At 44.0% G+C, this 25,199-nt stretch overlaps 1 protein-coding gene across 2 annotated transcripts in view; it reads right to left on the reverse strand.

Annotated features, from left to right (window-relative positions):
• ATP8A2 (ATPase phospholipid transporting 8A2) overlaps positions 1-25,199 on the reverse strand; it is a 492,224-nt gene that overhangs the window by 390,966 nt on the left and 76,059 nt on the right. For both annotated transcript variants that reach the window (XM_086329703.1, XM_086329702.1), the window contains exons 3-6: positions 3,583-3,682; positions 3,053-3,151; positions 2,210-2,255; positions 1,503-1,543 (exon numbers count right to left, since the gene is read on the reverse strand). In XM_086329703.1, the coding sequence (XP_086185829.1) occupies positions 1,503-1,543; positions 2,210-2,255; positions 3,053-3,151; positions 3,583-3,682 (286 nt within the window). The remainder of the gene's footprint in view (positions 1-1,502; positions 1,544-2,209; positions 2,256-3,052; positions 3,152-3,582; positions 3,683-25,199) is intronic.

The following is a 25,199-nucleotide window of genomic DNA, read 5'->3' on the forward strand; positions in this document are numbered from 1 at the left end:
ACCCCATAGACGGCAGCCCACCAGGCTCCCCCGTCCCTGGGATTCTCCAGGCAAGAACACTGGAGTGGGTTGCCATTTCCTTCTCCAATGCATGAAAGTGAAAAGTGAAAGTGAAGTCACTCAGTCGTGTCCCACTCAGGGACCCTATGGACTGCAGCCTACCAGGCTCCTCCATCCATGGGATTTTCCAGGCAAGACTACTGGAGTGGGTTGCTATTGCCTTCTCTGATCACGTAACTCTGCTGCTGCTGCTAAGTCACTTCAGTTGTGTCCGACTCTGTGCAACCCCATAAACGGAAGCCCACAAGGCCCCGCCGTCCCTGGGATTCTCCAGGCAAGAACACTGGAGTGGGTTGCCATTTCCTTCTTCAATGCATGAAAGTGAAAGGGAAGTCGCTCAGTCATGTCTGACTCTTAGCAACCCCATGGACTGCAGCCTACCAGGCTCCTCCATCCATGGGATTTTCCAGGCAAGAGTACTGGAGTGGGGTGCCATTGCCTTCTCCGGGGGCTTAATGTAAGCCAGTAACAGAGTTAAAAGAAAAGAACTACAATGAAGGCTGCATTACCACATCTCGGGCATCCTGGAGGCTCACAAAGTTATAGAGACATTTTGAAACATTGTTTATTAAGTGCTTAGCAAGAGAAACTATTATAAGTCACCCTTCTAAAACACAGTCTTCTTCTGAAATGAAGATAGTCAGCTTTGCATCTTGGAATCATGAGTCACACTCCAAGAACATCTTGTGACCGTTAAGCTCCAGTCACAACAGCGACTCCCTGAAAAAGCCAACTTTAGTAGACATGAAACACCCAGATGGCACAGCAGATCCTTTCTCAGTCTTCTATTTATCACTAGCAACCACCGAATCACCAGGCCGTTCTCAAGCCCTGCCAACCCCAACTTCCAGGCGTGTGGATGCAAAGCCTTCTTGCTCTCATAAAGCTAAAAGCATCAACAACTCTCAGCCTCAGGACCAACATAAGACGATTCCAAACCCTGACTCCATCACTTCAGATTTAGTGCTAATCAGACCCAAACCCTTTGCACCAAAAATGTCAGAAGGGAGAATCTCAAAAGTGAAAAAAAAAAAAAAAAAAAAACTTAAAAAAATTGAACTGACACTAAGATAGCAACAGAAGATGAGAGGAAAATGTTTCTTGAACTGGGTTTAGGAACTAGAGAATGCTGTGAATTTTCAGAAACATCCATCAAGAGCAATGAATTTCCCAGCTCTGAGCCGACATGGGAGAACACCTAGAAGATCCAGGAACCAAGGATACACACGCCCGTTCTAGGAAAGTCTCAGGGGAAAACCACACTGCCACACTTACCTGAAATGGACATGGCTTGTGTCTTAACACAAACTGGATTCCAAAATCTACAGTAACGAGTAATTACAAGTCTCCAAGCCAGTACTTACTGGCATATCTGCCATCACAATATTGTAACTATCCTCCAATTAAAATACACAAATTTAAAAAATAAAATCAGTCTTTACCTCTTTCCACACAATGGTTTGCCACATACCATTCCTTAACACTGACAAAGAAAAACAAAACAATGTATTGGTTAATACCTATGATAATCAGAATAAGACCAGCTTTCCAAACTCCAAAAGGTTCCTTTTAAAATTCCACTGATTAATTCCAATACACCATGTCCTTAGACATAAAGGTGTAATACCACCACTCCCCAAAACAGAGCCCCATCAAGATACTTACATACCATATATACAGCAATGCACACACATAAATACATGTGTATGCAAGGAAGTTACATCTATGCATATTTAGCCCATATGAAGTAAAGGACATCACTGTGTTGCTGCAAGATTTTACCAAAACACATATGCACCCCCTAATAACACAGAGCTACTGTTCTAGAAATGCTAGAATAAGTAGACAGACGTAGGGAGCAATTGCAAAGCCAGAGTATAAATGCTTTGACTTTTTATGGACATAAAGTATGTCTCGCTCCTGAAAACTACCATCTTTTCTTAAATTCTACACAAATCCTGTTCAAATCTTAACTACCAGGACTCACCTTCTGTTGGACTTGTCTGACATTTTGCTATCTTTAATGTATTTTATAGATTACTTCCCTCAATTTATCTCAACACCATTAACTACCGATTTAAAACTCCTTAAATGCAAGTTTTGTTCTTAAGTTTTCTAGCAGAAAAAGTGAGTCAGCCTGGAATCTTACCTATGGTTTTCTTTTTGTTAACTGCATTGTCTGCCTTATGTCGCTTCTGTTACAGAAAGAAAAAAAGATGTTAGTTTCAAAAGTTCCAAATGAATAACTGAAACAGAGAACAGTAAGACTGGGCAAAAACAGGACAAAGAAGGCAACTGGCAGGAACCCTAATGTCCTAAAATTCAGTTCGATGGTCAAGGTCACTCACTAAATTCAGAGGCTAACACAGTAACAATAGATGAGGTTTAAATGCTTGTATTTTGGCTATCGCAAGGAACAAGCACTTTAAAGTATAAAACTTTTACTCCTAGATTGTTTTAGATTGAACAAAAATAATTATTCTACATGATTACCAGCAAACAACTGAGTTCATTTTATTGATAAAGAACTTTATGGATAAAGTACCTTGGCTTTGATTTACATTGTATTTATTCATTTATCTATTTCCAGAAAAATGTGTGTGCACGTATGAGAGAGAGGGGGAGACAGACGGAGAGGAAGGGGAGAAGAGAGAACCGGAAAAGAAGACAGAAAACAGAGGAGAGTTTGAGCCAATGAACTTGGAGACACTGAAACAAGGACGAGAGGGAGAAGAGTCTTGTAAAAATAACCTCAGTGCTGCTACTCTGGACAACCTGACATCAGTAAACACAGACTGAACTACTTCTATCCCACTGTAGGGGTATTTCAGGCATTGTGTGTGCACATTTTCTTCCCCAAAATACCATCACAAGCCTTGAGAGGCTGGTTAGCCTACAGACCAATTTTTCTGTCTTAAAGATTCCAAAGCAACAAGTAAGTTGTAAGTTACAGTCAATACTATGTTGTTATTATTCGAAAGCAAAAACTTACAAAATCTTCTACAATCTCTTTGATGCCTGCGATTGTTAAAATAATGATCAATGGCACCAGGGTGGTGTATCTTCCTGTTGGAGATACATCTGGAATTTGCTGTAAGATAAAGAGACCAAAAGTAGGGACTGGGCACATTAAAATCCTCTCCATGAAAAAGGAAATACAGTACTCACTCCTCACTGTAGATCTATTCCATTTCTGTTGCAAAGTGATTACCTTATTTTAAAAATTAGCTAAGTGTGTCACATGTCTTTAACATTTTACCCAACATCTCTGTCTTTGGGACAAAAACAGGGTTAAAGTGGGACCCCACAATCATGTTTCAACGCCTCTTTTCACAACTGCAATTCCATTAAGCAAACACCTAAAGAACTCCACCTTTATGCAAATATCGCATTCATGCAAACAGTGACTGGATGAAGGAAGCAAACTTCATCAAGTATGACAACACTTTCTCAGTTAAGTGACCTTTCAGCAAGAGCTTATTTTCCATGCAATTAAAGCTATGAATTTTATATAAACCTCACCTGTAATAAGGCAATGAAGAGGAAGAAGGCATTGGCAGCTCTCCTGATCTGCTCATACAAGAATCGAGGTAGAAACGTCACCACGCTGTACTTGGCCGTGCTGTGAGGGCAAGCGACAACACTGCTATCAGGTAGAGACAGAAATTCTAAACAACGAAAACAAAGATTCCAAAAGTACACAAGTAACTATAAGAACAAAATATTTCAAAACTTGAGATAAGAACATTGCTGTGCTGGCCCGCTCCTACGAAGCTTCATAGTGTAAAAAGACACCTTTCCTAAGAAAATCTTCTGATGTGATCTTGACTTTCAAACTTTGATGGATATGTGTTTGATTACTGCCACACGGTGTAAGCAGGGACATGAACCCACCTTCTGGGAGCCTCGGGCTGTGAACAGAATGTCTTTATCTTGAAAGATAAAGACATGTGTCAAAGATCACAAAACAGAAAGAGGCACGCGTTCCCAACGCAGTAAGATATGAACACAGAGAGGTGAAGCATCAGCTGAGAAACTCACAGTCAAGGGAGAATTATCACCTGGGATTGGTGATCCACTAGAATTCTCATCACACAGTCGCTGATTCAATGTAGAAAGTCAACTCTGCCAAGCATGGTAACAGGTGCATGGTTGGCTGTTTAATGTACCTCTCTGGGCACTCACCACAGACACTTTACCCCACTTCCACACACCCTTCACTCAGACACGTTCATCCACATCCCAGCTTCCCCGGCCAACGTCCTGTGCTTCCCTGCGGTGTCTCCAGGACTAAATGGTCCTACCCATCTTACCCTCCGTGAAGTCTGCTCCAGTTCGAAGGCTCCTCCCCCAAGTCAGTGTGGTGTTTACACCTCCGTTTCATAGTCTCTGCTTTGCTTTGTATTATATTTATCTACTCCCAGAATAGACTATGGGAATAATATTATTTACTTTATGAAAAAAAAAAAGAAATAACAAGCCCAAAATGGAGTCACTTGTGCTCAGCCCACATCTCCAAACCAAGACTCAATGTCAGATCTAACGGATGAGTTTCAGCCTCTCTCAGGAATGTATTCTCAACCAGTCTGGAATCACCTGCTGCGCACTCGCAAGGTAATCTGCCTGACAGACCCCCGTGCTGTCCTCCCAAAGGAAGGTGACCTTGTCCCCAACCCCTATTCTTTGCTAGCAGCCTCTTTGCCTGCTCCTATCTGCTTATAAAAGTCTTCCACTTTGCACAGCTTTTCAGAGCTCCTTTCTATCTGCTGAATGGAATGCTGCCCAACTCATGAATCATTGAATAAAGCCAATATGATCTTTAAAATTTACTCACTTGAATTTTTTTTTAAACAACTTCGACTTCGTATATTCCTGGCACGTAGCAGATAATCAATGAACCATAAAATAATGAAAAGGCCTGAACTGAAGATCTGAGGGATAAAATGAACCATGCCTCCTTTAGCTGCTCAAAGGCTCATCCATAAAAGTACCTGCCTAGGTCCTAGCTCACCTTCTGAAGCCCACTTTTATCTGAGGTACAGTCTCGAGAGGTTTTCTAGGTTTAAAATACACTGATGCTGAAGCTTAAAGTCCAATACTTTGGCCGCCTGATGCGAAGAACTGACTCATTAGAAAAAACCCTGATGCTGGGAAAGATTGAAGGCAGGAGGAGAAGGGAATGACAGAGGATGAGATGGTTGGATGGCATCACCGACTTGATGGACATGAGTTTGAGCAAGTTCCGGGAGTTGGTGATGGACAGGGAAGCCTGGCATGCTGCAGTCCATGGGGTCACAAAGAGTCGGACATGACTGAACTGAACTGAAAAGACACCTCAGTTAGAAGCACCAGACAGAAGAGCCAAGGGCTCAGAAAATAGGCCACCTGAAGCACCGGTACTCCTGAAAGACCTGGCAGTGACCAAACCTGGGAAGGCAGAAGGAAACATGAAAACGGACAACTCAAACAGCACAGCAGCCAGAGGCCATCTGATGGAGCTGAGAAGCGGCTCTGCGGACCACCTGTGGCCACTGCCTTAGGCAAGACCAAGAACAACAGCCTGGGGCTTCATTATACGGTGATTACTGTCATCCTTGAGTTATCTTTAGCCTTCTTCTGCGCACGGTGCTGTGATATTGTGCTTCATCACAAGAAACATATATTTGGTCTTCATCCCAGTTTCTGGCACAGAGCTCCCAAAACCCTGGGGACTGCCACAGTGTTGAGACAGAGATAAATGTATCTTTTGTCACCTCAATGAGGTGACTCATGGAAAGCCCCTAGGATGCTGGCTGGTTGCCAGAGGAACCAACCACATGATCGGAGGGTTGGAAATTTCAGTCGTGCCCCCTCCTAAGAGAGACGAGGAGCTGGAGATTGATTTCAATCACCAACAGCCAATGATTCAATGATTCACTCAACTGTGTGTTTGCAATGAAGCCTCCGTAAGAACCCAGAAGGACAGGCTTTGGAGAGCTGGAGGCCTGAGGGAAGATCTGATGTAGCGATGCAGGTTTGTAGACCATCTGCTGGCAGAATTCCTTCTTCCTCAGTGAGGTGACTCTTTGTTCATTAATGCTGTCAGCTGATCTGACAAGGTCCGCCTACATTACCGTGGGTAATCTACTTTATTCAAAGCCCGTCAATTTAAATGTAAACCTCATCCAAAAGGCACCTTGAAAGAAACATCTAGAGACATGTTTGGCCAGATATCCAGGTGCCATGGCCCAGCCAAAATGACATGGAAGATTAACCACTGCATGTATATCCTGATTCAGTGGGCTTCCCTGGTGGCTCAGACGGTTAAGAATCTGCCTGCAATGCAGGCGACATGGGTTCCATCCCTGGGTCAGGAAGATTCGCTGGAGAAGGGAATGGCAACCCACTCCAGTATTCTTGCCTGGAGAATTCCATGGACAGAGGAGCCTGGTGGGTTACAGTCCGTGGGGTCACAGAGAGTCAGACATGACTGAGCAACTAACTTCCTGATTCAGTGGGTCTGACATGGGTCTCAGATTTTGTATTTCTAAGAAGTTCCCAGGTGAGACCAGAGCTGCTGGTCTGAGGACCACAGTTGGAGTGGCAGCTACCCCTGAGGAGCTAGATGTATTCAAATCTCACATTTGAGTTCAGTCCAACTGAACATTACATGATGTAATGGGATGGGAGATCTTTACCATCACTGCCCCGGGCGAAGAACATGTACAGGATGACCTGGGTGAAGGAAGAGCTTCCCAGCAGAAGAGTCTGTCCACCGGGTGAGCTCACTGACCCCACCAGGTTCCCCCTCAGTCTGCAGGTGGAAGCACCCCTGAGAACCTGGCCCAGCATCAGCTGCCAGCGAATCTCAGGCACTGAGCGAGTCCGCAGGGCCTAGGGCAAGGGGAGAAACGACTAGGAGAAAACAGAACCGTACCCTGTGGTTCAGTCCATCTAAACACCAGTGTTTCCTAAAATCAGGTGACATGAAGAATGATCAGGGGCTTGACAAAAATCCACCCACCCACCCATCCATCCATCCATCTATGCACAGGTATGTCCCGAGCCCCATCCATGTACCAGGCACTGGGCCAGGCACTGTGGGAAACCGGAGGGTCACAAAAGCATAGTCTCGAGGGAACTACATTCTAGAGGAAAGTGAGATTTAAAAACCAGTGCATGGCAGGATAGATGGAGGAAAACAGACCAGGGATGGAGGGCGGGGCAAGAGGTTGCTTTCAGTGGTGATAAGGGACCATGTCGCTAAGGTGACCTGTGAGCAAAGGCCTCTCTGGGGACCTGACTCAACAGGGCAGGAACTTGGCTACATGTGCGGTGGACACACGCCTTGCAGAAACTCTTACAATCTGGTAAGTGTGGGAAACAACCCATCAGAAAATAGGGCCTGGAGAAATGTAGGTCGGGGGCTCCCCACTCATCACAAGTCACAAGCACTTACAGAATCTGACCTCCAGAAGGCAGCCCCAGGACCAACCCTGAAATGATGTCTGAGTGCAAATTTTCAGCTGGGAGAAAAATTCAAGTTGATTTCCAAAGGCAAATCTAAAAATTCAACAGCTGCTCAAAGTGTAACTTCCCCGGATAATAAGCCTCCAGAAACCCAGGAACCAAACTAGCGTACACTCTACGTGTGAACAGTAAATGCACACTGGGGTGTTTTCCTTCTCTGGCCCCACACAAATGAATTTCTTACATGAGCCTAATGTACCCGAACTGTTCGACGTTTACTGGAAGAGCTGGAGCCCGTTTAAACCCCTTCACCCCTTTGAGCTGGCCAGGGGCTCTAAAACCCTGTTCTGGTACCCTCCACTCTCCCCAGCTCCCTGCAGGAGACCTTCCACCTTTCTGCTCTCACATACTCAATGAGAAAGCAGTTCCGAATTACCAGAGGAAGAAGACGTGTCCTCAGACAGTCATTCATGTCCTCATAAACAGCTTCCTTCATTTACCCCTTCATTCATTTATTCCACTTATTTCAGCTTCATTCATTTATTCCATTTATTCCATGGAATGGTCTATGGGATGCTCCAGGCCAAAATACCAGAGTGGGTAGCCGTTCCCTTCTCCAGGGGATCTTCCCCACCCAGGGATCGAACCCAGGCCTCCCGCATTGCAAGCAGATTCTTTACCAGATGAGCCACCAGGGAAGCCCAATAATACTGGAGTGGGTAGCCTATCCCTTCTCCAGCAGATCTCCCAACCCAGGAATCAAACCAGGGTCTCCTGCATTGTAGGCAGATTCTTTACCAGCTGAGCTATCGGGAAAGCCCTAGTTACCCCTTAGGAGTCCGTTATTCTCTAACCCAGACCACTCTATGCAAAGCCCCCAGGAGACCCCCTGCCACTCTCATTGACACCTGGCCTCACCACACACCTAGGACTCACCCAGGAGGATGTGCCAATGGACGGCCAAGCCCACCGTCCTCTCCCCTGGCTGGGACTCCGGATGTGTTGTCAACTACCCCTCCCAAATTATATTCTGGAAATCTCAAATGCAAAAATCCCTCTTAATCACCAGTGCCCATTCACATGAATATAAGACCACCTCACTAGAAAGTTTTACCTCATTTTACTAAACTACTAAAATTTTACCAGTTGCACATCAGAGGTTAATAAACTCATTTCAAAATGTTGACATGCTTATTTTCAACACTTCTCTGATTTTTTGGTCTATAACTGGGAAACAAGTACTGAATACTGCCTGGCCTCATGGCCTGGACCAGAATATAGTCATGAAACCAGCAGTGCTATTAGTGCTATAATTATTTATAGCCTTTATTATAGATCATGCCAGCTGAAAGATCAGCCTAATCTTTATAACACACATCCACTAAGAAAAATGGGTTGAATTTTAATCAGCTTATAAATATACCTTTGAAAATTAGATACCCTCATAATTCCTATTAGACAGCATGAGAGTCTTGTTCCTTTCACATTCCTAATTTGGTTTTCTTTACTCAATACATTATTCAATGAATAGTTTTGGCCATAAAGCAATTTATTTTGCGTAGAAACATGGGCTGAGAAGAAGATAATAGAGAGAAGATAGCATCTTGAGCATGGTACTTGCTGCCAAGCAAGTCTTTCAGTGCAGAAAACTCTTAGGTAAGCATTCTCAAAGGTCGGATGTTAGATACTGATGGCTAACATCTTTAAACGCAGCACTGTGAAAGAGTAGGTTAGATTCATCTGCTTTAGAAGAAAACGTGTGAACTTTATGATGTAAAATCAAATGGAAAGGAGTTCTGACACTCATTCAATTTTACATCACAAATCTCCAAGGATCCTTTTCCATGAGAATTTCCATCTTCAGTAAAAAAAAAAACAGCAGATACTTATGAAACCATCTGTCTTGAAGGCAGGTAAGCACAGAAGCAGTCACAGTTGAGGCCCGATTCTATCCCTGGGCCACAGAAAGAAAGCAATATGGGTCAGTCCACTGAATTACAACACCCTTGGCCCTTTGCTCAGAATTCAATATATTCTTTCCAAACCCAGGGCAACAGGCCCTCTCAGAAGGGAAGGATTAAGGCTGCCCTAGATGTCAAACAAGGTGTGACCTGACTCTGAAATTGAGTTATAAAAACAGAAGCATCCAAGTCCACCGTGCACATCTCTGCCCTCAGTCAAGGGGGCAGTGGTGCTGCGGGGTGCAAGGGGAGGGCACGGTGGCCAGTCCAAGAGCCATTTCCCGGTGGGCAGAGTCTGGGAGCTCCAACAGCGAGTGACCCCTACCTGGGGACCAGGAGGAGGTGGGATCAGGGTGCAAGACTCACACACAAACCTCACTCAGGGTGGGTGTAAAGCAAGTCTGTCTGTCCTTTATTACTGTGTGTGTGTGTGTATGTGTGTGTGCATGCACGTACTCAGTCATGTCCAACTCTTGTGACCCCATGGACTGCAGCCCGCCAGGCTCCTCTCTCCATGGGATTCTCCAGGCAAGAATACTGGAGTGGATTACCATGCCCTTCTCCAGGGGATCTCCTGACCCAGGGATCGAACCTGCGCTTCTTGCGTCTCCTGTATTGCTGGCAGATTCTTTACTGAGCCACCTGAAGCTCTAGTTTATTTTTGTCAATTTCTCACATAATTGCCAAACTTAATCCAAATGTGCAATTTTAGTGACAGATTTCCTTTTGGGTTCTGTGCAATTTCTTACATGCAGGGTGAGCTAAGGATACAACTGCACTTTCCAGAAGTGAACACACCCATGGAGGTGACTGCCTGAGATTTAACACAGAGACATGAGGGGTGTCAAGTCTCCATGAGTGGATTCGAGAGCAACAGTGGCCCAGTCTCAAGGGACCTGGCTTCTGACACCCAACTGTGAAATGGACACACACATGTTACACTTCTGCCTACTCAGGCACCATTAAAATAGTAGGAAAGAATGCCATGTGTTTAAAATTGAGGAATGAAATTAGCAGCTAAGGTGATTTTTTTCCCCTGAAATAGACTGCTTTCTGCTTCTGGCAAAAAAAGACATCTACTCTCCTCTATGGAGAAGGCAATGGCACCCCACTCCAGTACTCTTGCCTGGAAAATCCCACAGACGGAGGAGCCTGGTAGGCTGCAGTCCATGGGGTCGCTAAGAGTTGGACACAACTGAGCGACTTCCCTTTCACTTTTCACTTTCATACATTGGAGAAGGACATGGCAACCCACTCCAGTGTTCTTGCCTGGAGAATCCCAGGGACGGGGGAGCCTGGTGGGCTGCCGTCTCTGAGGTTGCACAGAGTCGGACACGACTGAAGCGATTTAGCAGCAGCAGCAGCAGCAGCAGCACTCTCCTCTAAGATGCCTTCTGAAAACGAGCCATGATTTGAGAGGGATCTACAGAGGGACTGTGGCCTCCCGGTCCCAAAGAGGATCAACCCAGAGAGAACACACCAAGAAAGACTGCAATTTCAATGAGGCAAAATCAAAGAGAATATTAAAAGCAGCAAAGGAAAGGCAACAAGTTACATACAGGGCAACTCCCATAAGGGGATCGGGTGACTTTTCAGCAAAAACTCAGCTGGCCAGAAGGGAGTGACACAATATATTTCAAGGGATGAAACCTACAACCAAGACTACTCAATCCAACAAGGCTGAATTCGGATTTGATGGAGAAATCAGAAGTTTTATAGACAAGCAAAAGCAAGGAGAGTTTAGCACCAAACTAACTTTATAAAAAATTGTAAAAAGAACTTTCCTAAGCAGAAAAGGCCACAACTAGAAATATGAAAGTCACCAAAGAAAAAATTATTAGTAAAGGCAAATATGAAGCTGAAGTGCCAATACTTTGGCCACCTGATGCAAAGAGCCAACTCACTGGAAAAGACCCTGATGCTGGGCAAGACTGAAGGCAGGAGGAGAAGGGGACAACAGAGGATGAGATGGTTGGATGGCATCACTGACTCAGTGGACATGAATTTGAGCAAACTCCGGGAGACAGTGAAGGACAAGGAAGTCTGGCGTGCTGCAGTCCATGGGGTCGCAAAGAGTCAGACACGACTCAACAACAACAACAAAAGGAAAGTACACCATAAAGGTAATAAATCAGCCATATATAAAGCTAGTAGGAAGGTTAAAAACAGTAGTAGTAATGTCTAGATCCACAATAATTATTAAGGAATACACAGAAAGATGTAAAATAGGTTGTCAAAACAGTTCACCTTAAGCAGTATTACACATCAGTTATATCTCAGTACAGATGGAAGAAAAAATAAAAACACTTTAAAAATAAGGTACAGTGAGAGGCTGCAAAATATATAATGTTCTGAGGGAAAAATAAGAATTGATATGCTAAAAAAAATTCCAGTAGAAAAATAACCCAGGAAAAGTAAGTTGCATTAGAAAAGAGACGAACATGATACACTACTTCACTAATTCATCCCAAAGCAAGTGAGTTAAATATCCATCTACAAGAGAGTTCAGAGAGATCTCTTCTAACTCTAGTTTAGAAACATAGTTGCTGCTGCTGCTAAGTCGCTTCAGTCGTGTCCGACTCTGTGCAACCCCATAGATGGCAGCCCACCAGGCGTCCCCGTCCCTGGGATTCTCCAGGCAAGAACACTGGAGTGGGTTGCCATTTCCTTCTCCAATGCATGAAAGTGAGAAGTGAAAGCGAAGTCGCTTAGTCGTGTCCGACTCTTATCGACCCCATGGACTGCAGCCTACCAAACTCCTCCATCCATGAAATTTTCCAGGCAAGAGTACTGGAGTGGGGTGCCATAGAAACATGGTGGAAACCACCAAAAGAATTAAAAAACAGTGGTTGTCTTTGGTGAAGTAGAATGGTAGAGATGAGGCTGGAGGTACTGATTTTCATGCTAAGCTTCTACAGCATTTGAACTTTTAACTACCTTCATGTATTGCTTTATTAATAAACATTTTAAATAAGAATAGTACCCAGATGTAACTGTCAAGGGACTATCGGTTCTTCTGTTTTAAGCTAATTTCAGGAATGGTTGCATATAAGGAGCTGCTTACTAGAACATGAAATCAGGCTGAAGACCTAAGTTATTCACATAGCACCTCCCAGCAAAAAAAAAACTCTATTGACACTCATCTCTGACAATGATTGCTATGGTCACTCTCTTCTGCCGGCAGCTTCTGGGCCCCTGGTGAGGGATAAAAGAAAGGGATTTCTAACCTGCCCTCCATGAGCCTAATGAGGAGTAGACATCAGCCCAGAAACCCAGGTACAAGGTGTTTTTCCACCCGTCCCTTTGAGAAGAGCAGTCTGGCTTTCAAGATGGGAGCCTCCACCCTGTAACTCAGACCACAGAAGAAACAAGAGTAAAGTTCCTCCCCCTTAAATGGAAATCATTTATTCTGGAGAGTATTGAGCTCTTCCTCAGTTCCCTTGCTTCCTGTCATCCTCTGCCAAGTTCCTAGAACATCTTTCTTTTTCTCAAACCACATCCTTCTCTTCTGATCCAACAGCCCAAGGGGTCATCTTCCCTGCAAACTTTTCCCTATGCATGCCTTCCCAACACAATCACTTAAGCTGCGTGTGTGAGTTGGGGGGGCGGGTGTTGGCGGTGAGGGCGGGTGGCGGGGGGGAGAGAGATAAAGCAATTCCCTCTTAGCGGTGGGCTCTATGAGCCACATCAAAGACCCACTCCCTTAACCACCTGTGCTTGCCTTGCAGGTGGAGAACTCAACGCACCCCGCACACCAGCAACGCAGCGCCCTCTGCTGGCTGATCATCACAGCGACGTTTCTGCCGGTAAACTTCACTGCTCCATCCAGCCTGAGCCAGACCTGGGTCCTCAGTCATTTCCTAACAAAGCCTCAGAGGGCCAATATTTAATGAAGAACGTTCGTGTTTTATTTAATTTTAATAGTTTGTCCATGTAAATTCACTGGAGAAGTCTCTGGAGAGTTCCTTGGACAGTAAGGTGATCAAACCAGTCAATCCTAAAGGATATCAACCCTGAGTAAATCACTGCAGACAGTGACTGCAGCCATGAAATTAAAAGACAACTGCTCCTTGGAAGAGGTGAGTGAAAAAGCTGACTTAAAACTCAACATTCAAAAAACTAGGATCATGGCATCCACTCCCATCACCTCATGGCAAATAGATTGGGAAACAATGGAAACAGTGACAGATTTTATTTTCTTGGGCTCCAAAATCACTGCAGATGGTGACTGTAGCCATAAAATTAAGACACTTGCTTCTTGGGAGAAAAGCTATGAAAAACCTAGACAGCATATTAAAAAGCAGAAACATTACTTTGCTGACAAAGGTCCATCTAGTCAAGGCTATGGTTTTTCCAGTGGTCATGTATGGATGTGGGAGTTGGATTATAAGGAAAGCTGAGCACCAAAGAATTGATGCTTTTAAACTGTGGTGTTGGAGAAGACTCTTGAGAGTCCCTTGGACTGCAAGGAGATCCAACCAGTCCATCCTAAAGGAAATCAGTCCTGAATATTCATTGGAAGGACTGATGCTGAAGCTGAAGCTCCAATACTTTGACCACCTGATGCAGAGAACTGACTCACTGGAAAAGACCCTGATGACCCTGATGTCAGGAAAGATTGAAGGCAGGAGGAGAAGCAGGCAGCGGAGGATGAGGTGGCTGGATGGCATCACTGACTCAATGGACACGAGTTTGAGCAAACCCTGGGAGATCATGTGAAAGACAGGGAAGCCTGGCGTGCTGCAGTCCATGGAGTGGCAAAGGGTCAGAAACGACTAAGCAAATGAACAATTATAATATTTGCTTGCGGCCACTAAATATTTTAAAAATAAACTATTCTAGTTCATTCCTGAATGTGAATTTGTTAGTCAGTCGTGTCCAACTCTTTGAGACACTATGGACTGCAGCCCGCCAGGCTCCTCTGTCCATGGGATTTCCCAGGCAGGAATAATGGAGTGGTTTGCCATTTCCTTCTCTAAGGGGTCTTTCTGAACCAGGGATCAAACCTGGGTCTCCTGCACTGCAGGCAGATTCTTTACCATCTGAGCTCTAAGCAATCCTAAAATTTTTTCTCATCTTTTCATTTAATTTACTTATTTAAATATTCAGATCCAGATTTTGTGGGATTGAGAATATGATTTGTATATAATAGGCATACAACTTGAGAATATCAGTTTAAAAAAAAAATACAAAATTACTAGAACAAAACAAAGTACAAAAATGAATACTTATTTAGAATGAGGGGGGAAAAGAACCACCAAATAATTCATGTAAGCTGGTATATACTACACTAACATCCAGAAAACAATGTTTTTTTAATTAAATATGTGGTGTTCTATAAAACTTTTCCCCATATTTCATTGCTTGAATTGATTCTTGCACAACAATTTTGTAAGTTTTTATAGAAAAAAATATAAAAAGAATTCCTTCTGCCCTCTCACATGGTTATTTTTCATTGATCTTTCAGCAATGTTACTCTCAGCGTCGTAATTCATGAACAGCTGTGCCATGTAAATTTTTACGGTTGGTGTCAAATCGAGAGGTATTTCCATCAAATTTCTTCCAGAAATTTGGATGTCGGAGGAAGGTGTCCAAAAGAAAAAACGGGAAGACAGAGGTGACTGCTTTTCAAAACAATTATAAAAATGTCAAAAGCTTCAGATCAGATTTGGTCCTTCTGTTTTCAGTTTTCTGAACACAGATGAAGGTCCTCTGAACACCAGAAAAGCAAAGCTCTTCTAAAAGCCCACAGATACCAGAGTCCCTGCCCCTCAAAAAATGAAAGCAAAGAAACAAACAGAGGCTGAGCCCTCCCTTTTCTCTTGTCACACCCACCTTTCCCATCCATCTCTGCCAAACCAGCCTCCATACCCTCTGCAGCAGTGGTTTGGTTCCCAGGAAACCTAATTAAATATTTATTCATGTTTCAACCCTCTGCAGTGGCAGGAAAGTCAAAGCTTCCCCCACCCACAAAGCCCTCTACCACACCCAGAAGTCACTGCCTCAGAGCCAGGCTGGTCTCTTTACTTCATTTCAGCTTTCTTTTTCAACCAAGGTTTAAAAAACACTAATGCATGTTACTCCAGGAAGCAAAGCCCAGCAGACCCTCCACTGTGCAGTGACCCACGTGTCCACCTGGGTTCTCTGGGCCCCTCTGGAAGGGACAGCTCCCTCCCCAGCCTCCAGGGCCCTGCTCCTGCCCCTCCCACTCCCCACAAGCCCCGCCCCTTTCCTCCGAGGCTGTGCCCCGCCCTCTGCCACGCGGGTAACTAGACTTGTTTCACCGGGGATCTCCAGCTCACCAGCTGCCCCAGCTCCTCAGGCTCCGCCCTCCCCATACTCTCTTGGGAATGGATGGCTCTCCCATCCTGTCAAGTCCACGGTCGGCCCCTTAACCCCCAGTGCCTCCTCCAGGATTTGGTACCATCAGAAGTGCCAACATCTGATGTATACCATCCTCTCCTCTCCCTCACTGCTTAAAACTCTGCAGCAAGATCTATTTTGATGTAAAATCCCTTCAGAGCTTCTCCCCTTCATCAACCTCTCTTCATCGACTTATCTCAGAGGAAGGGGTTCCTGCACACCTCCCTCCCCAGAGGGCCTCTTCCCTGGAGACCACCTTCCCTCCTTCACTGATGGGCACTTAGATGGGACCCTCTCTTGCTCAACGTCCTTGAGCATCTGTCCATTCACTTCCATGTCTACCTCCAGCCCTGACCTCTACCACAAAAGCCCTCCTTGGACCAGCATGTTCTCTTCTGGATTCACCTGCCTGCCCATCCCAGACCTGCCAGGCCAGCGCTGATGGTCCAAGCTGACGGCTCCGCCTCCCATTACCCACTTGGTTAGTACTTTCATGATGAGCGTCAGCAACCACGCTTGAGAGTCCAGAAAAAAACAAGAAAGCAAAAACAGACAAAACAAACGGAGAGGTCAAGTGTCTCTCTGTGAGGAGTCTGTCACTTAGAAAAAGTAAAAACTAGTTCACAAGCAACAACACAAACATGAGCAAAAAGAAAGCAAAGGCTGTTCTGTTCCACCCAAATCAAGTCTGACGCCAGAACAATCAGTAAGCATAAAGCAGTGGGCTTCCTAGGTGGCCCAGATGGTAAAAGAATCAACAGGCAATGCCAAGAGACCCAGGTATGATCCCTGGGTCGGGAAGATCCCCTGGAGAAGGGCATGGCAACCCACTCCAGAATTCTTGTCTCAAGAATCCCATGGACAGAGGAGCCTGGCAGGCTACAGTCCATGAGGTCACAAAGAATCGGGAATGACTGAGGAACAAACACTTCAGAAATAGCAATTAGAGCCAAGTCACCACCAGACCAGCATGGTAAATTCTAGGTACTGACACAGTGTGAAACAAGTCAAGCAAAAATCCTGAGCACGTTGACCAAAAAATCTGTGACAGGAGGAGACTGATGATATTATCAGACTAATTGGATAGGTAAGAACATAGAATGTCATGAAAAACAGTGTTCCCCAGCCTTTTTGGCACCAGGAACCAGTTGCGTGGAAGACAATTTTCCCACAGATGGGGGTGGGGGAAGGCTTTGTGATGATTCGAGCACATTACATTTACCAGGCACTTTGTTTCTATTATTAATACATCGGCTCCACCTCAGATCATCAGGCATCAGATCTTGGAGTTTGGGGACCCCTGATGTGAAAGTGTGAACAAAGGAACTCCAGGATCTACAGAGAATCTATTTCCTCCCAAGTGCAAAGGGAGACCTGGGCACACCTCTCTCTCCTAGTCTGAGGGAACAAGAAGGAATCCACAACATGCCCACGGGCCAGCTGCAACGTCTGCCAACGGGCAAGAGAAACCAATCCCGCCCATCTCCAGTGCTAGGGATGGCAGGTGTGGGGGGTCACAGCAGAAACAGGTTCACAGGTCACACCAAACGTGTTCCCCCAGTGCCAGGCCACAGCTTCTGCATCGAGTCGCCACAGATCACAGGTGAAACAGACCTTGAAAGATCTCCTTTCAGCCCCTCATTTAACACAGGAGGAGACTAAGGCCGGGAAGACAGAGTGCTGTGGCCAACTATACCTGCCCAGGTGCAGGAGATGGGGTCCACGGTCAAGGGCAGCGAGAGACCAGGATCGGGCCAGCCTGCATCCGGTGGGTCACACACCCAGAGGACACGAGGTGTAACAATCCCCTCCTCTGTGTTGCAAAATTACTTTCAGTAACAATCATAAAATTAAAACATACAAAACTGACCAGGAAACAGACAGGAAACATTGTCATGATCAAGTTTTATCTAATCATGTCTAATTTGGGTACTAAAATGATAGCACCAAAAAAGCACAGCTATTCATTCAATCATTTTTATATCTACACGGCAGCTTGAACTTGGATCCTTCGGTCACAGGCTGCTACAATATTTACATCCATAATTGTCAAGTAACTCACAGGTGAAATTTAACTGGAATGTCTGCAAAAAATGCAATTTGGACAACTACTAAATCATACCACTAATGTAAGGTTTCTGTTTTTCTTGATTTGGTCTCCAAATTTTCAAACAATGAATAATTATGAAAAAGTCTCAACTGTAAGATTTTTATTAATTTAGTCTGTATGCAGTAGATGGGGGCCAGAGGGTTGCCTGGGACTGCCCCTAGTTGATCCCCCATGTCAAAGATAATAAAGTAATAATAAAAAAAAAAAAGTGCTAGCCTGGAACATATATGTGCATGCATTTTACACATATATTGGGTTAGCCAAAAAAGTTCATTCAGATTTTTCTATAATATCTTACAGAAAAGCCGAAACAAACTTTTTGGCCAACCCAGCCCAATACAATCTTTAAAACTAAATAATCATCACTGCAAGAGAGTCCAAAATGCAGTACTTGCGTACAGTCTCAAAAATGACAAAATGATCTCTGTTCGTTTCCAAGGCAAACCATTCAATATCACAGTAATCCAAGTCTATGCCCTGACCAGTAATGCTGAAGAAGCTGAAGTTGAATGGCTCTATGATAACCTACAAGATTTTCTAGAACTAACACACCAAAAAAAAAAAAAAAAAAAAAAGATGTCCTTTTCATCATAGGGGACTGGAATGCAAAAGTAGGAAGTCAAGAGATATCTGGAGTAACAGGCAAATTTGGGCTTGGAGTACAAAATGAAGCAGGGCAAAAGCTAACAGAGTTTTGCCAAGAGAATGCACTGATCATAGCAAACACCCTATTCCAACAGCACAAAAGACAAGACATGGACATCACCAGATGGTCAGTATCGAAATCAGATTGATTATATTCTTTGCAGCCAAAGATGGAGAAGCAAAAACAAGACCAGGAGCTGACTGTGGCTCAGATCATGAACTTCTTATTGCCAAATTCAGACTGAAATTGAAGAAAGTAGGGAAAACCACTAGACCATTCAGGTATGACCTGAATCAAATCCCTTACGATTACACAGTGGAAGTGACAAATAGATTCAAGGGATTAGATCTGTTAGACAGAGTGCTTGAAGAATTATGGATGGAGGTTCGTGACATTGTACAGGAGGTGGTGATGGAGACCATCCCCAAGAGAAACAAATGCAAAAAAGCAAAATGGCTGTCTGAGAAGGCCTTACAAATAGCTATGAAGAGAAGTGAAAAGCAAAGGAGAAAAGTAAAGATATACCCATTTGAATGCAGAGTTCCAAAGAATAGCAAGGAGAGATAAGAAAGCCTTCCTCAGTGATCAATGCAAAGAAATAGAGGGAAACAATAGAATGGGAAAGACTGGAAATCTCTTCAATAAAATTAGACATACTAAGGGAACATTTCATGCAAAGATGGGCTCAATAAAGGATATAAATGGTATGGATCTAAGAGAAGCAGAAGATATTAAGAAGAGGTGGCAAGAATATACAGAAGAACTGTACAAAAAAGATCTTCATGACCCAGATAATCACAATGGTGTGATCACTGACCTAGAGCCAGACATCCTGGAGTTGGAGTCAAGTGGGCCTTAGGAAGCATCACTACAAATAAAGCAAGTGGAGGTGATGGAATTCCAGTTGAGCTATTTCAAATCCTAAAAAGTGATGCTGTGAAAGTGCTGCACTCAATATGCCAGCAAATTTGGAAAACTCAGCAGTGGCCACAGGACTGGAAAAGGTCAGTTTTCATTCCAATCCCAAATAAGGCAATGCCAAAGAATGCTCAAACTACCGCACAATTGCACTCATCTCACATGCTAGTAAGTAATGCTCAAAATTCTCCAAGCCAGAACTTCCAGATGTTCAAGCTGGATTTAGAAAAGGCAGAGGAACCAGAGATCAAATTGCCAACATCCGTTGGATCATCGAGAAAGCAAGAGAGTTCCAGAAAAACATCTACTTCTGCTTTATTGACTATGCCAAAGCCTTTGACTGTGTGCATCACATTAAACTGTGGAAAATACTTAGAGAGATGGGAATACCAGACCACCTGACCTGCCTCTTGAGAAATGTGTATGCAGGTCAAGAAGCAACAGTTAGAACTGGACATGGAACAACAGACTGGTTCCAAATTGGGAAAGGAATGCCTCAAGGCTGTATATTGTCACCCGGCTCATTTAACTTATATGCACAGTACATCATGAGAAGTGCCAAGCTGGATGAAGCACAACCTGCAATCAAGACTGCTGGGAGAAATATCAATAACCTCAGATACACATACGACACCACCCTTATGGCAGAAAGTGAAGAAGAACTAAAGAGTCTCTTGATGAAAGTAAGAGGTGAGTGAAAAAGCTGACTTAAAACTCAACATTCAAAAAGCTAAGATCATGGCATCCAGTCCCATCACTTCATGGCAAATTGCTGGGAGCCGGCATATTGCATATTGAGTGCATATTGCATATTGAGTGCAGCACTTTCCACAGCATCATCTTTCAGGATCTGGAATAGCTCAACTAGAATTCTATCACTGCTGGGAGCAAGTGAGGAACTCCGCCCATGACAAAGGTCATGAGGAAGGAGGCTCGGCATACGCAAAGGCGGGATGGAGCCTCAGGAGTCCCCCTGGAAATTCTCGAGCATTTACACCCAAAACCAGAGTCTGCCTACTTTCTGCTTTGTGCTCTCACCTACACCTCTGACTTTACAGGGGGCTGTCCCCCACTACCTCTCTGAAAAAAGTTAGCTTACAGCTCCAGTTAATAATTCCTGGGTGTGACAGTGTTTCAACCTACAAACTCCTTTGGAAGTCCTCTAGCCTGCCTGAATAGGTTTTTCCGGCCACGTGTGATTGTTCAGAGCCTCCCAACTGTGAGAGGCAGGAGATGTTCTAAACTGTCTAAACACAGATTCTTTTGAGTAGTTAAAAGATTGATTAGAAATTGTATTGGTGAAGGGATTTTCACTTGTTGAGCCAATGTTTGCTGCTAAGTTTCCATATCCCTTACCTGCTGTGTCCCCGGCAGTGTATTGATTAATATAATTGGTGTAAGTAGTAGCTTTAATGTTTGTAACCTGGGACCCTTGAGTTAATTCTTTTTCTTGTTATAGCCCACCACACCTTTGCTCTGTAGGAATGCAACTTTATCTAATGCTTTTGGAGGGTGGCTCCTGACCAATCACCTTTAGAGAAAAATAAGTTTTCTGAAGAAAGGGTCTTAAAATGTTAACAGGCCTCCGGGCCAGAAGATGATGCAAATCACCTAAGCTTTTGGAAAATAAAGTGTGGGCCTTGTTCACCGAAACTTGGTCTCACCATGTCGTTCTTTCTCTTACCTTCTGGCTGAATTATTTAGCCTCTTTTCTCCACTGAATATCCTTACTGAGCTATCCTCATTTTATTACTCTTTATATCCTTAATTAACGTTTAATTAAGCAATTGTTTCCTGATCTTCGCCTACGCCGTCTCTCCTTCGAATACCCTGGATCAGCCGGGGCTGGTCCCCGGCAGCAAATAGATTGGGCAACAATGGAAACAGTGACAGATTTTATTTTCTTGGGCTCCAAAATCACTGCAGATGGTGATTGCAGCCATAAAATTAAGATGTTTGCTCCTTGGAAGAAAAGCTATGGCCAACCTAGACAGCATATTAAAAAGCAGAGACATTCCTTTGCCAACAAAGGTCTGTCTAGTCAAAGCTATGGTTTTTCCAGTAGTCACATATGGATGTGAGAGTTGGACTATAAGGAAAGCTGAGCACCAAAGAATTGATGCTTTTGAACTGTGGTGTTGGAGAGGACTCTTGAGAGTCCCTTGGACTGCAAGGAGATCCAACCAGTCCATCCTAAAGGAAATCAGTCCTGAATATTCATTGGAAGGACTGATGCTGAAGCTGAAGCTTCATTACTTTGGCCACCTGATGCAAAGAACAGACTGATTGGAAAAGACCCTGGTGCTGGGAAAGATTGAAGGCAGGAGGAGAAGCAGATGACAGAGGATGAGATGGCTGGATGGTATCACCGACTTGATGGACATGAGTTTGAGCAAGCTCCAGGAGCTGGTGATGGACCGGGAAGCCTGCCATGCTGCTTCCCGGTTGCAAAGAGTCGGACATGACTGAGTGACTGAACTGATTTGAACCTAATCATCCCTGCAATTGTTTAGACCTTAGTTCAACTGAAGACTTCTTCAGGAAGGAGTATTTTTATTGCCAACACTGCTGACCACTGCTGGTGCACGAGCCAATGCATAGCAGACAGACTTTTAGTTGGTTTTACTGCTTGCATTTCAGGCAGATGGCTCCTTAGTCCTCCATGGACTGTGAGGCTCAGGTGAGATACAAACCCTTTCCTTGCACGTCTTCCTGTGAAGTGGGGACCCCAGCTCCACCTTGCCCACCCTTCCCACCCAGCCTCTGCTTGGGGTGAAGGCTTGGACGTGGGAACCTGGCCCCCTTGCCTGTGCAGAGTCTGTACCCCAAGGAGAGCCTAAGAGGAAGGTGCCATGGGAACAAAAGTTACAAATGCCAGGAAGGCTGATCTGAGTCTCCAGTTCCTAGAACTCCTCTGCTAAGGGGCTGGGGGTGTGAGCCAGAAAGCAGAGGGCAACTAGCTCTGGGGGGGTTGATTCTGCTTGATAAGCAGTTAGGTAGGACTCAGGTGTGGACAACACATGTGGTCCCTCAGTCGTCACTTGCACATAAGCCCGTCCAAAAAACTAAAGCAAAAAAAAACAAAAAAAGGAGCGGGGAGAGACTAGTCACAGATGTCTTGCTTTACCCTCATATCCCCAGTGGCAGCTCAAGGACTGGTACACTAGGGACTAAAAATAAATTTGTCGAATGAACACATTTTAAACTTTGAAGGACAGAAATGACTAAGGATGCCAGCGATCACATTAAATCCCAAAGCCACCCACCCTGGAGAGCAAATATCAATCTGTTAAGTTTGAAGAACTGATATGAAAAGCATTTAACTCAGCACACCTCCCACCTTTCAAGAGTACTTCATAAATAAAAGCAAAACATCAAAACCACATAAAACATCAATTTCCAAGGTTTAAGTAATTGCTTTGGGGGTTCAGCTCTGTTCGATAAGCAATTAAATAGAAAGGGAAATCTTAGAACAATGTGTGAAGCCAATTCCTATTTTCTGCTCAGTTCCGACCTTCACCTGTGGAGCAAAGTCAGTCAGCAAGGACTTCCAGCTTCCGACTGGCCAGCATGGGGACTGGGTCCTGGGGAGGATGCTGGGTAAAGTGGATAGACTTTGCCATCAAGGATGATACAGAGGAGCTGGGGAGTCAGCCATAACAACAGATGTGATGCACCCAGCCAGCTAAGTCCCCAACAGAGAAGTCAGTGCAGCGCTGTGGGGCTGAGAGGGGCTGGACTTGCCAAGGAGGGTGGGAGGATGTGAAACAAGAAAGACAGGCTTCCGTGATATGAAACCCTCCTGGGATAAACCATAATGAAAAGAACATGGGACAAGAATACATATTTTCTATTCTGCAGGATAGGGTGAAAATGAGACCACCTTCAAAATCACCAAGTGCTAGTTTCCAGCAGAAATCAGAGCCCCGCGCTTTCTTATGCAATATAAGGTTATTTATTTATTTATTTTGGGGTGATATATATCTCCTGGTCTCCCCAGCTATACAACAGGAAATGAGAAGCACAGTACAGCCTGTGGATTGCAAGCATGATAACAAGAAATTGAGGGCAAAAAAGTGACCACTGGCACTGATGCCATTTTGCAAAGATTTCACAAAAATGTATTTCATCATTTATGGGCTACATAAGCCTGGCAAAAAGATTTCAGAGACAATTCACTTTTAAAAAACAATTTATGGACGTATAGTTGATTTACAATGATGTGTTAATTTCTGCTATAAAGCAGAGTGACTCAGTTACATATATTATTTTACATATTCTTTTCTATTATGGTTTATCACAGGATACTGAATATCCTGTGATATTCAGTTCCCTGTGCTGTACAGTAGGACCTTGTGGATTATCTATTCTGTACATAATGGTTTGCATCTCCAATCCCAAACTCCCAATACATTCCTCACCCACCCTCACCCCCTTTGTCAGAGGCTATCTTCAAAGTCTTGCTAGGCAGAGAATACATCTTAGACGTTATGACAAAGCTCACTTAACCACTACTCTGCTCAGTATGTCATAAACATTATTCCAGGGACGTTTGTGAATCCATTTTTAGGCTAATTTTTTAAACAGCCCATGTATTTCAAAAAGTAAACAGGATATGAGTTTCTCAAAAACCCTAGACATTCTTATCGTGTTCATTTTTTCTAATCACAATACCTCAAAACACCAAAATTCCTGAGGTCCCTTACCAAAGCAGTTCAAAAGAACGGGTGATGCATAATCAATCTGTCTTCAACCACTGTGGGAAAAAACATATTTGGCTGTGAAGAATGCTAAGTCAGTATCTTCGGACTATTTACATAGAAGGGATTATGAATTAAGATCAAAGTCCGCTAACTTTCTTATAAAGCAATCCACTGTTCCAAAATCCTTAGACGTCATGCGTTAATTTCTGTAAAACATTTATTTTACTTGATGGCAAACACCAGCACTGTATTAAAAAACAGTTTCTTGTCTAGTTAAGTGTATGACGTGTGAAACAAACCTTTGCAGCATTATATTGTGTCCATGAACCGTCCAAAGAAAGACTATCAAATGGACCACAAAAGTCAAAATACATTGTCCTCAGAAACTGGAATTAGAAACATGAATAAATGGTCAGCAGCTGATTAACATCAAACTTTCTCACCATGTCCTCAAAGTTCAACATGAGCATGCAGTTTTATTAGAGTTTTCAGGTACAGTTTTAAGGGCAAAAATATGGTAGCCAACTTCTCTAACCCTTCTGCCTTATCCAACAGGTGTTCAAATGTAGGCAAATGAGTTACAAGTACTAAGTGAGAGTTTCTGGTGTGGGAAACGGGTATGCCTAGACACACATTTACACAGAATGGAGGAAAGAGACTGGTTAAGACAACAGAAGGAAGGTCCCATGTTGTTATCTTTGCCTTGGAGTTTCCTGACTTCTCAATATTGACAATATTTGGCTTATAAACATAGCTGACTCATGTCAAGACCTCCATATAGAGAATAACTGTATACACATACATACACACACACACACACACACACACACACCTTCCTGTCCTTAAAATTATTTATCCTGAAACATCTAAGGAAACAGAATGAATAAAATGTTACTGAAATCCCAGCAGCAGTGAAATCCTGTGACAGCTGACAGGCAAAAAAAGAACACTGAGAGAAGTCCATGTTTCTGTCTGCCCTGGCCATGCTT

The sequence above is a fragment of the Bos grunniens genome, chromosome 12 (assembly GCF_055505025.1).
Source record: "Bos grunniens cultivar Pamir isolate PY7600 chromosome 12, Bosgru_T2T1.0, whole genome shotgun sequence".
NCBI classification, from domain to species: domain Eukaryota; kingdom Metazoa; phylum Chordata; class Mammalia; order Artiodactyla; family Bovidae; genus Bos; species Bos grunniens.